The sequence below is a fragment of the Plectropomus leopardus genome, chromosome 16 (assembly GCF_026936395.1).
Source record: "Plectropomus leopardus strain MGB_pleo_1.0 chromosome 16, ASM2693639v1, whole genome shotgun sequence".
In the NCBI taxonomy this organism is placed as follows: domain Eukaryota; kingdom Metazoa; phylum Chordata; class Actinopteri; order Perciformes; family Serranidae; genus Plectropomus; species Plectropomus leopardus.
In genome coordinates, this window is record NC_142191.1 from 22,123,634 (window position 1) to 22,136,876 (window position 13,243).

Here is a 13,243-nt window from a genome sequence, read left to right on the forward strand (position 1 = left end):
AAATTCAGTTTTTCATGGAGTCATGAAACAGAACTGTGCCCAGCTTTGTGACCATGGATGGATTACTGAACTGGCCTATCGGGCACAGGCCCAGGGGCCCAAAGGCCCAAAGGATCAGGGCCTCCCCCTAGCCTTCACCTCAAAAATGTCACTCAAATAAACACGTACTGACCAGGAAGAGACTCTATATAAACACAAACAGACACAAAAAGACCACAAAGAGATGCAAAGAAACTGCAAAGTGATACAAAACCACAGAGGGACACAAAAAACTATAAAGTGGCACAAAATGACTAATGAAGATGCAAAATTACCTAAAGAGATACAAAACAACTATAAGGAGACAAAACATAAAAGCGACACAAAACAACAACAAAGACACAAAACAATCATAAGGAGACACAAAATGACCACAAAGTGATGCAAAGGAACTGTAAAGAGACACAAAACAACCATGCACGCATGTGTCCAAGTCAAATTCCTCTGTTTCTCTTCTTTATAACGTCTTACGAGTATCTGTTTCCATTCACTTCTCTCAGTGTTGTCAGGAATAACAAAGTTCACCTGTTAAAACAAATCTACATTTTATTACTTCAGCAGTGCATATACAGCATTTTAGTGGTACAAATCAACACAACATAAAGTAAAAAGTGTATTTTAAGTAAACATGAAGCACTGTATCGATTTTTTTTCTTGACATTATCATGTTTGAACATTATTTTTTGCTGTTTATTCCGCAGCCCCTGTATGTGTTATGACCAGCACAATGTAATAAAAAACAGACACATGTATGAAGCATAGTACGGTCTTTGTTAAACCACATATACATTAAAAGAGTTTAAAGTGTCTATTGGAATAAAAGGACACATTTAAGTGGTTAAGTGCACTTTGCAATGTGTTCTCACTTTCAGAAGGAATGGCATTAGGCTGCTTTACATTTTCAAAGTCAAAGTATTCGAGTTATGTGACCCAATGAGGCCGAAGCATTGATCTGAGGTCAGAGGAGCCTCTAACAATCAGGAAGTCACATCACCAACATCATCAACAATTTAATCCTTCTGATATTTGATAGGCTGCAACTTTGCGGGGAAGAAACCTCAGTCAGATTACATTTAGAAGTGAGAAGATCAAATAAAGGAGACATAGTATGGCATATTTCTGCTGGTCCAACTGCGCCCATGCATAAGGTTTTCATCTGTGAGGGGCCTATTGCAGTCTACACAACTCTTATGTGGTTTAAGAACTTTAAGAATGATTATTCCATTGATTAGTAGGAATTAAACCCATTTAGATGGAGAAAAACAAAGTCTGTAGTAGGGAAACACAAATGTCATGTGACAGATGATGCCTATATTTATTGGGATTTTGAAGATTACAAGATATTAATATTTGCTGCATACTAAAGAAGCAAAACTATCAGACCAACCAGAGCCAACGACAACAAAAACCAGACAAATCAAGTCATCGCTCTCATGCTAATGTCATCTTGACGTAGAATAACAACATTTAGTAGAAAGGTCTTAAGAACAAAACCCAAAGTTTGCAGCATGTCATAATGCTAATGTCCACACAATGTAAAAAAAATTCAGTATCAACCTGATTTTCGTAGCAACCAAAATTTTAACGTCTGACCAGCGTAACAGTCTTAAGTCTCTCTGACGTCATACTGACACCTGGTGCCAGGTCCACTACAAACGGTTCCAGCTTCAAACATGCTGTTAATGTGGTTAACATTGTGTTTAAAGAACAAAAAATACTTGATTAAGTTTTAGGAAACGATTGTGGTTTTGGTGAAAATAGCTTTGTATGGGATGTGATTGATGTGAACTTAAGTACTGTGCTCACTTACATAATGTGCTCACTTAAGTATAGTACCTTTGTAAAGTACTTTGCATAGTTCGATAAAGTCCATAAAGTCATGTAAATAGGTTGACTGTTGGTTTCATACGGGACACAAACAGTAAACTGATTAAAAGTCAAAGGCTGTTTTTGGGAAACTGCATCAATCTCCAGTCAGTAACTTCCTAATTCATTTGTAACTAAAATGGACTTTTAGGGTCTGAACTAAGAAACGGGGTGACGACGTACCTTAAAATGACTCAAAGTTCACACAGGTCCGAAAACTCGTCTCCATGGGAAAGTCCCAGAGGAAGGTCTGGTGTCTGGTGAGTGACCCACCACAGGAGCATGTCTCCTCACTGCTCAGGACACTCTTTCAAACTATGTGGGATATGTACAAATTTGGACTCATTCATTTTTATTTTTTTTTTAGGAAAACATACATACCATTAGTGAGAATAGCTTGGCTATCCACAATATCTTATACAAACGTAGTTAGCCAGGCTTAGTGGTTCTCAACCATGGGGTCAGAGTTGACAACTACAGAATTCTAGTCTTAATCATATTTAACAACCTAAATCTTTCCAGATGGAGGTCCCTGAAGCGAGATCTATTGAAATGGGGGTCCGTGACCTAATGTGCTTCAATTTAGGAGTTCTTGACATGAAAAAAGTTTAGAGCTGACCAATCAAGATCATGAATCTCAGAGTCTTGGATGAGAGAAGTCACTGATAAGAATATTTCTGAATTCAATTTTGGCAATAAAGTTTACAAGGGGAAAAACTTTGCTCTGAATAACTGAGTTTGCTCAGTGGGGCTTCAGAGCAGCTCTGCTTCTAATAAATTTTATTTTCCAAGCTGAATCTGTTGGCAAATACCAAGTATATGATAATGAGAAGACACTGGCTAATTTACTAGTAAACATTACACTTAGAGGGCTAAAAACTCGGAATATTTATTCCTTTTACCACTGGTCTTTACCTCTTAAACTTTGCACATCTAACGTTGGAAAGAAAATGGCACAAATGCTGACAAACTGTCTCTCTTAAGTGGAAGATAAGCATAGAAACAAAAGCTGGGAACACTGCCACGTCTTCATGTCTGCACTGATAGTTCCTGCTCCTACCAAAAATATTCTATTATTCAACATGATTGATAATTACAGGCCTTCTGGTATCAATACTGTTGAATGAAACATACTCAGACCTGAGTAAATACAAAACTATTTTCTGAGAAAATGCATATTAAGAATTTCAATCAGCAATATTTTGTTTGCTGGTTAATATAGGAGATGACAAATAAGCGAGTGAGTGAAAATATACAGACGGAGCTCTGGTTGTTATCTTTGGCTGTTGTTTTAGAAAGGCAGAGATTTACATTAATAACTTCTCCACAGTGCTGAATTTGACGCCTCTACAAGATGAATGAGGGTCATCAGGAGGAGACATATAAGGAGCTGACTGCCACTCAGCCGTACAGTCAGCTGCGCAGAAAAACAGAGCAGATATTGTACCAAAGTACTGCAGGCAACCATGCACAAGTTAGCTGGAAAGTATTCAGCTCTATAACCTTGTACATTTCTTATTTGCTCCATTCACTACTTTCAAGTAAAACCAAAAAATGTAAGTATGTAAGTAAAAAATAAAGTACTGGACATAAATGTGTAATAATATTGTATATCAAGTTGTTAATACTGTAAATTAGATGTATATTAACTGTTTTATGTAGAAATTTTTGATAGGTCCTCTGATTTGTGTCACACTCTTTAACTTTGTACTTTGACAGCCCTGAGCCGCAGTGAGAGATCGGTCGACTATGTTTTAGTGTTTTATTTTATTTTATTTTTTTTACTTTTGTAGCAGTTGATAGCCCAGAAATGTCAAAGGATGTCTGTGACTGTCAGCTGCTGTATTTCACATCATATTTTCTTTGATCACTTCCTGTGCAGAGAAAGAATTGCTGCTGCATGATGTCTGAGAAGAATTTGCCAAAATAGAAATTTGCTACTACTGTGGGATTTGTGTTTTTAATTCTGACCTTGTGTTTTGGGGCTGTTGCAAATACATTTTTTTCTTAATCGATTAATATACCCATTATTGTTTTGACAGATAGATTAATGTTTTGGTCCATAAAATATGCAGAAATAGTGAAGCATGTTCATGACACAAATGTCTTGTTTTGTCCGACCAACAGTTCAAAACGGATATCCAAGAAAAAAATAAAAAGCAAAACCTAGATTTGAGAAGCTGAAGCTGAAGCTGAAGAATGTTTTTTTGAGGGTGGAGGATTTGAGGGTGAACTGTCCCTCTAATGACAAGACTTACAAAATATACCAGTTTTAATTTAGTGCAAGCTATCTTGCGTTTGTTCTTCAATCACCTTTTAAAGCCCACAACTCTCTTTGTGTTGGTGTAACATGTTCTGAGTCACGCCAGTCTATTGAGGCTGGTTTCTCACCTCATTTCCCCTTTTCCTGAACTCCCTTTTACCCCTTTTCCTTCTTCGATTTATCTTCTTCTGTGGTTTAAAACAGAAACCCTCCACAAACACCAAGGCACTTGAACATGAGGTAGAGAATGTAATTTCTGGCTGCAGCTGCCTTGAAAAGTCAAATTCACATCCAACATTTTTTCTCCCTCACATGGACACACATTTTAAACGGACATCATGTGTGCAGATTACTTTTCATAAAAAGAAAGTGGGCTAGACAATTCTTGACTTGTTCAAACTAGGAGAGTTGACACTGATTTTATTGTAGAGTATATAAGTGGAGGGAATTCAACTACAGGCGTCTGAGGCCTGTGAGTTTGCCAAATTTTAAGGTGCACTAAAAGATGTTTCTCGTCCTCAGATGTAAAAGATGACTGGGTAAAGAGACGGGTTCCTGCAAGGACACTTGGGATGTACCAGCCTTTTTGGATTCAAGAGCAGCCGTAAAGATTAAGCCCCACTGAGAGAGGCATAAAACTCGGAAGATAAAGCTTGTCTGTTATGGTTGGTTCTGGGTATGTGTGTGTGCGTGTGTGTGCATATACACATGTGCATTAATGCTAAAACAACCCAACTTTTGGCAGGAAACACGGACAGTTGTAAATCGTACAGGGCCAGCGTCCATGTGTCCATCTGTTTATACTCATCTGTTCTTTCTTTTTTTGTAATCGCTTCATCTGTCAAGAGAAGTGACCGATAACAAACTCCAAAATATTTGTTATTGGCATTTTTTTTGTCCATTTTCATAAAAAAGTAAATGGTAAACAATGATTTGGTGATTTGCAGGTCAAAAAGACATATAGATATTGAAATTGAAGATGCTGTAGAATAGGCAGCAATTACTGACCTTTCGATGGTTAATGGTAAAAGAACTTAACAGCAAGTCCTGATATGTTTTATATTCATATATGTGTTGTTTTGCAAACAAACATTTACTAATTCACACATTGAGCAGACACAGAACAACCTTCATTTGGAGTTGTGTTTCTGAGACATTATGGATTTAATTCCAATATTAACTCTCCTTTTAGCTCTGTTTTGGTCTCCACCAGTGATACTCAACGTTACCTAAACATAACCACGTGCTGCGTCATTCCACCATGTGCATTTGTTGACATCATGGTAGCTACATCCCAGAGCATTACTAACTACTCAGAAAATTATCTGGCTAATTACGTGCTTAATGATCCACTTCCCAGCTAGCAACCAATGTCGTTAGATGTTAATTTAGGGTGTGAAGTACCCAAACGTAGGACAACTTCTATGCCAACACCAATCTGACGCAGAATACTGACGACAGATAAGGTTGATATTTTGTTGGTTTTAAAGTTGAGTTGTTAAATAACCAAAATCCACCTCTTCCTCAAGCCAACATCATCTTGACATAGAATAACGACATTTTGCCATGATATGTAGAACAAAACTTACCATCTACAAATTGTCATAATTTTAACGTCCACACAACGTGAAATTGTAACATTGTTCTAAAATTTAAAGTCAACTCTGTTTTCATTCTGACCAAAAACGTGTGTCTGATATATGAGTCAAACATCTCTCTGATGTCGTATTGATGTCCGGTGGCAGCTGGATCAATTCACTAGCTCATAACTTTTTTGTGTCTGTTCTTTGTTATAAAGCAGATAACATAAAGTGGGTCTTGAAGCTTTTTAGAACAAAAACAGCTTACTGTTGTGGCCGGAGCAAAAGCCGATGAGAGAAAAAACAAAAAACTAATCAAAACATTAAAACAATAAGCTTTGTACATATTTACTGTACGTAATAATTCTCTGTCTATATAATGTTCCAAAAGACTGGTTTTACATGATTTTGCTAATTATCAGTTGGCAGTGATATTGCACAAAGCAATGTAGCAGTTTGCCAACAAAAGCAAAGAAGAGGACAGCTAGTCAGCAAACATGGATGTAAACGATATATGATTTAATTTTTTTTTTTTAAAAATTGGTTTTCAAAGGTTTTATGATAAAGGAAATGTACTTCCTCAAGTGTAATGTGTGACCTCAAGGGTACGCATTACACTTTTGTCAGTAACAGTGAATGGGAACAAAACCTTTGTTTATTAGCACCCTTACGTCCTGTTTTAACTCGCCAGCTTTTGACCTGCAAATCATCAAATGACTGGTTCCTGGGTAATGCTATATGGTGTATAATAAGGCCACACTGTGTATGTTTAGCATCATGAGGCAAAAGCCATTTCCACATAATACTGTGAAGAGCAGCTGCCTGTTAATGAAGAATCAGTTTGACTCTGACATGTCAGATTCTTTATGTGCCGTTTCAGCTCCTCAGACACTTGGAGACTTGTGGACAACAACAAACCTGACCCCAGACAAGCCTCTGAGGGCAGATGGAGCCTGTGAAAGCTGACCTTTGGCCTTCAGTGAAGAAAGGTGAGCTCTGTAATTCATATGATGAAGAGTCCTGTCGTGCGATCATCTCCAGCTCACATGGTGCTCAAAGTTTGAAAATCTGTTCATTTTCTTCGCTCCCATTATTCTTGTTGCTAAAATGATCAAATGTTTAATCATGAATGTTCTAAAAAAGCTGCAGATTTAGTTCAGGCACAACATGGAGGTTTGTCACTTTGTTTGCAGATAAAAAAAACAACATACTGCTCATGTGACTCCTCTGGCGATGTTAGGGCGTTATGCATCTTGTAGCTTCTTAAAAGTTTAAGGCACTGTTTAAGGAGCAGCTCAGCCGCTGCAGCAGTGACAGGATCACGAGGGTTTTAGATGGCGCAGGTCACACCAGCATCCTCCACATGTCCGCAGTTGGTTTTGCCCCAACCAGAAAACTTACACTGGTGGATGGTGTCTTCGGTCCCTATGCAGGCTACGTCATCCATCCAGATCAAACCAGTACCTGCACAGAAAGAGGCCAGCAATTTATTGTAGTTTACAAAATGTTATTTTTTTTTGTTTTCTTACCCCCCAACTGTTTTCCTTTGTTTTTCATGTCTGGCTTTTATAGTTCCTGTTTTGCTCGTACTCTGCTTATTTTAAAGTGAAAACTCAATAAATATAAATTTTAAATGTGTGTGTATGTTGGGGGGGGGGATAAAGGAAGTGGTTAAGGAGGAGGAAAAAAACCTTAAGCAAATAACAAATTATGATACCAATTGATATTGTTCTTTCCAAAATGCTGGTAGTAAAACAAACAAAAAATACAATGCAAAACTCTGCAATCTTTATTATATTGAATTCTGTGCTTAAAGGTCTAGTGTGTAGGATTCAAGGGGATATATTGGCAGAAATGGATGTATTTAATATAATAAGTTTGTTTTCTTTTGTGTATAATTACCTGCACATAGGAATTCACAATTCAGTCAGAATGTTTTGTGTATGTTTTGAGAAATGTTGAGGTGTTTTGGGAAATGCTGAAGTGTTTCGGTCAATGTTGAAGCACTTTGGGAAATGTTGTGCCTTGGGAAATGTCATGTTTTGGGAAATTTTGAAGTGTTTTGGGAAATGTTATATATATGCAATGTTGTGTTTTGCCCCTCAGGGCCATCATAGAAAAAACAGATTGGCAAAGTCCCTCAACTACAGTGCTGTATATGGTTAAATATGTGGGGGGAAAAAAAGTTACTTCCTAAATTTTCTTCAACATTATGAAAATCAAAAAATCACATCTGGATTTTGACGCCTGTGGTCCAAGTTCAGCGTTTCCTCTGATGGCTCATTCATGCATCACTTTCCCTCTCATTAATCTCTGCAGTCAAAATGATGCAAAGAGAGTGAATGTGTTTGCTGCTGAAGCTGCTTATTAATCACCAGCTGAAGCATGTGAACGCAGCACAAAGTGTTTGGGTCATAAACGGATAGAAATCATATATAAACTTACTCAACATAAACACATCCTGAACACAGTGAATGACTCTGATGTTTTGTTTCTTGTTGTTGGATGTGGGAAGAAGAAATTCCCCCACATTGTTTCCAGAGCAACAAAACTTTTAGCTGCATTGTAGTCGTGTAAGAAGATAATGTGGAGGACAAATCTGCATCTACGAGCGGCGAGTATCCCTCTCTTCTTACATTTTAACAACTGGTTGTAAATTCTTCAGTTTGGTGAACTTTGTGCAACATTTTCTCAGTTGTCACTCTGCTTTTTGCTCCAAAGTTTAGCAGTTATTATAAGGTTAAAAGGTTTCAAAGGCTAGTGTTATTAGACATAAATCAGAAAAAAAGCCATCTTTGAAAGTGTTTGTATGAGTTTTCCGATTGAGACATCAGGTACTCCTAACAGAATTGCTGATCAGATAATATCGGATGTGGTAGTAAAACACACAATTCCAGCTGGTGAGCAGAGCTTTTGGCAGTATTGTTTTTCACTATAAAACTTTGGTTCCTGTTTGTAAAACCTGGGAATCACTGGAGGGTTTCAGAAAATCCCCTCAGTTTTGCAACAGTTTTAGATGATTGGAGGAGATAGCCCTCAGCTGTGAGTGAGATCAAGAAACATTTAGTCGTACTCACACGCTGATAATACGCTTTAAGGACAAACAACTGAAAAAGGCTTGTGCACTGTAGGTGAGAAGGGAGCTGACTCATCAGTGATGCCCTCAAAGCAACATCTGGAAACATGTAAATGTCATCTCTGCTGCTCTGCTCTAAATCATTACTGTTTATCACTCAGGTGCACGTCTCTGAGGGATTCAAAGAAATTGTAGCACTCGGAAAAAAAAATGCGATAAAGAGGGAGAACAAACAATATAACAACAATCATCTTGGTAAGTCACGAATGAGGAAGATAAAAACAAGCGCAAAATCAAAATTTACTCAAAACAGTGCGGTATAAACAAAAGCACCAGTTAAGCCTCAGGCCAGTAGACTCATGAAGCCAAGCTTAAATAATTTGAGCCTCTTAATCATCCGCTTCCATTATTTCCTCTTATAACTGGCAAAAAGTTCAAGGCGCTGTCAAGACAACTGAAGAATAAAATATGTCCTCATGAGGACCATCTGAAAATGACAGAACATTGAGCCCATCTCTTAATTCTTGTAAATCTGTTATCCTTAATTTACTTTAGTGACTGCAGGAAAAACAAAACACAGACCAACAGGTCACAAAGTTCATTTGTCAATACAGATGCCAATGGAAATCCATTTAATGAAGGTGGGCTGGTCCTCTTTAAAGGAGCAGTGTGTAGGATTTCGTGGCGTCTAATGGTGAGGATTGCATATTGCAACCAGCTGAAACTTCTTCCATGTGCCAAGCAAAAGTAAGAATTCCTTCAGTTTTCATTGTTCAGGAGGTTTTTAACAGGGGCAAAATTATCTGCAGAGGCCGTTTCCTCTCCAAAACAAAAGTGCCACATGATTAAAACCCTGAATACAGCAGATTCATGTTACAAATCAGTGTTTTTCTGATGCTGTTCGGTTTATCCCAGACAGGCTGCTAACCCAACACCTGATAATCTGCACTCAGCTTTTTCTCTGATAACTTAAGATCCAGACTTATACTCAGGGGTCTCTTTCCCTGAACAACAAACACAGCCAGCGATTTACACCAATAAAAACACTGACTAAAACAGTTTCATGTTAAAAACTCTTCCAATTCTGCTTGTCCCTGAGGGTCTGCTAACTGTAGTGCCAACATCAGTGGAAAATGGCCTTAAGGTATTGAAAACAAAGCAATTCTTATTTTCACACATGAAAGAAAACACTACTTACTGTATATTATTTCTGCCAATATTTCTGTTTGTGTTGTTACATTAAAGGGAAATTCTATTTTTCAGCCTGGACCCTGATTTCCTATGTTTTTGTGTCTAAGTGACTAATCCAGTTGGATTGTTACTGGCGTCCAATCAACTCAACTCTCAGGACCTCAAGTGGAGACTTCTCCTGGAGTAAGACCTGATTACACGCTGTAACAAACAGACTGGATTAGGGGATAGTGAAAAAAAAAGTTTTATTCTCTGTTTGGTCTTCTCTTCTCTAACAGGAATCTGAGCCTGTCAGCGGGAAAAATATAACTTTTGGTGGAAGTCCATTGATGGAGTGCAGTCGCTATGAATGATTAAATTGCAGCCAGTCTTGTGGCTGCAGCCTGCAGTGCTTCACTCAATACTGGACCAATTTCATTTTTTTATTGTTCCCAATAGTCCTTAGAAACAAAACGATGGAATACTAGGGTCTAGGGTTGAGATATACCAATGTATTTTTATTTCATTTGCTTAGAGGAAGAACATTTTAAAGTTTCTGTAATGTTTTAACAGAAAAATTACTGCAAAAAACACTGCAGCTTTGTTGCTGGGCTGAGATTTGATTAACGTATGTTTTTGTGTTTGAAAGATTTATTGTTTAAAATATGTTCTCTAAAAATGCTGACAAAGGTTTGGGAACTGGTTTGTTTCCAATCCTGCCAGTTTTGACTTAGCTTGTTATTGTGTTTTTAACCACATTGCAGCTATCAGAGTTAGAAACACTATAAGATTTTTGAGACTTTGAATCATAATATTACACATAAAAACTCCACTGAAACCCTGAGAGACTGATAAAATGTAGTGTGACTCAGATAAATTTTATTTACCAAGCTCAAAATCCAAATCCAAAACATGCTTCTTAGGGTTTAACAACCTATAAAACTACCAGCATTTTGTATCCTTGGACACTCTATTTGGATAAGGAAAAACTAAAAGAAATAAAAAACTCTTTCTTACAAGGAGATGTAAGTTGAATCTGATCAAAATGTTGCATTTTACATCTGATTTCGCAATAAAAACAGAAAAAATTCAACCATATGCCCCCAGCATTCCTGCTTTGCTTCACAACATAACATAACAAAGAAAAACTGGCTGCATATTTGACATCTTCAAAGCAGCATGAAACACCAGGCGCATGTGTCTCCATGCAGGCGTGCAGGATGGAAATGAGGAATGCATCAGGGAATACATGAGCCCCAGCTGTTCAGCTGCTGCGCCTTCTCTGGGTTTGCTTTAATGGACACGGACCTTTAAACTGTTTACTCTGGACCTCAACGCACTTTTTACTGCGCTGTGTGCAGGCCGAAGGGGCTGAACCGCTTGCACAACATTTATGACACTTCTCACAAATAAGTGTTGGATCACCATAAACACTGTGTGGGATCTTACAGCAACCACCCAGGGATGATTTAGAGGAGAGTCACAGTTCAGAGTGATTTGAAGGATTTTAAAAGGCTGTTTGAGAAAGTACGCTGACAAAAAACAACACTTTCTGCAGAAAATCAGTCAGTCCTGGATTTTGTGAAGGACAACATTATTTTCCTTGAGGGCAGATTTTTGTGTCTCCTCACTGATTATAAGGTCAGACAAACTCTGCTCTTCTGTTTCTAGTTATGGGAGATAGAAATCATTGTTCACCTATGCAAAGAAAGCTATTTTTCTTCATGTTTAAAATGTAAACTTGTCATCCCGATTGTCCATAATGTAATTTCACTACGTTGGTTTATTCTGTACACCCGACATCTATTGCACATCTGACTGATTCAATACACTGAAATCTAAAGGTTTTTTCCATTACAGAGCTTTCTGGTCACTGTCTGCCATTGCCTTTCAATAAAGTTGTCCTCTACCATGTCGCACTGTGGGAATTACAGTATTATAGTATATTAGATTTATGTAATGTCCAGTGTTTGCATACTGTAATATATCACTTGAAATAGTATGAAATTAATGTAAAAAAGATTCATACTTCTGGACATACTAATACATACTACTTTAGCATATGAAATAGTGTGTTAGTATGTAATTTCAGACGCAGCCACAATCTTCCTCACCAGATGTAGTTGCTGTCATAGAATTTACATGTTCAAATTTAAGCAATTTCTGAGCACTTTTAGGACTTTTCGTCCATGTTGGCATTATAGTTAGGATGTAAAGTTCATTGCAGCATTTTACAAAATAGTCACACCTATTATATCCCGTGCTAGAAGAAGATTTAGTATGTCCCAATACATATTATGACAAATGCAGTATGCTAAGAATACCAGCATGTTCTACTACATCTGGTCAGATTTTGCAGTTTGTAAGCCAGCATAGTTTTTTGGCTCTTCCTACCCACAATCCTTTGCACAATGGAAAATACGTCACATTGGCTGAGCTGCAAAGAGATGACAGCTGATTGGCAGCTAACAGAGGCAGCAATGGCCATGGTGACAGCACATTCAAGTGACTGATGAGCAGTCAAATGGTAATAATAGGAATATGAATAGTTTAAGTGAACAAAATAATCATAAAGGTTACCACCAACAAAAACTTTGAAGTAACAATGATTAAGAAATATGTGTGTAGGCTAATTTTATGCACGTAAAACATCTGAATACACAATGTATGCAGTCATAACTTAAAAGTTAAACATTGTAACAGCATATCCGTGGTAACAGATATATGAGGAAGAGGGTCAAAGTTCAGGGCGCAATGTTATTAGAAGGAGGATGTCCCGATTGTACATACTATATAAGGGCAGCTGCAGTACATACTGAAAGAATTAGTATGTTGTGTGGTAAGACTGTCATCTGAAAACTACAGGAAAGTAAAAAAAACCAAAACTTAACAACTTAAAATCTCCTACAAAAGAGTCAACGTGATTATATGTTGACTTCCTGTTGTGATTACATTTGGACAGCTATTCATCAAGGTATTACAGGGTTTGGCTATCAAACAATGCTTTACAACACAATAAAAATAACCTATTTTGTGCACAAAGCTTGCTTTGGGTAAGAGTTTTCATCCATTGCAGATAAATTTGAGCAGAAACAATTAATTTTGAAGCTTTTGCTTCAACCTAATAGCCAGAATAAATGTTTGCATTGTATGCTTTTCCAAACCACAGATAAGTGACATGTGTGCGTTATTATTTTGGTGTGGATATGTTGGAACGTTAGGTTTCTTTATGTTTAGGCAAGAACAAAA

General features: G+C 37.4%; 1 protein-coding gene across 3 annotated transcripts in view; it reads right to left on the reverse strand.

The window, feature by feature from the left end:
- Window positions 1–567: 567 nt before the first annotated feature.
- scara5 (scavenger receptor class A, member 5 (putative)) overlaps window positions 568–13,243 on the reverse strand; it is a 101,129-nt gene continuing 88,453 nt past the window's right edge. For all 3 annotated transcript variants that reach the window (XM_088089257.1, XM_042503559.2, XM_042503560.2), the window contains exon 12: window positions 568–7,212. In XM_088089257.1, the coding sequence (XP_087945383.1) occupies window positions 7,079–7,212 (134 nt within the window). In that variant the 3' untranslated portion in view covers window positions 568–7,078. The remainder of the gene's footprint in view (window positions 7,213–13,243) is intronic.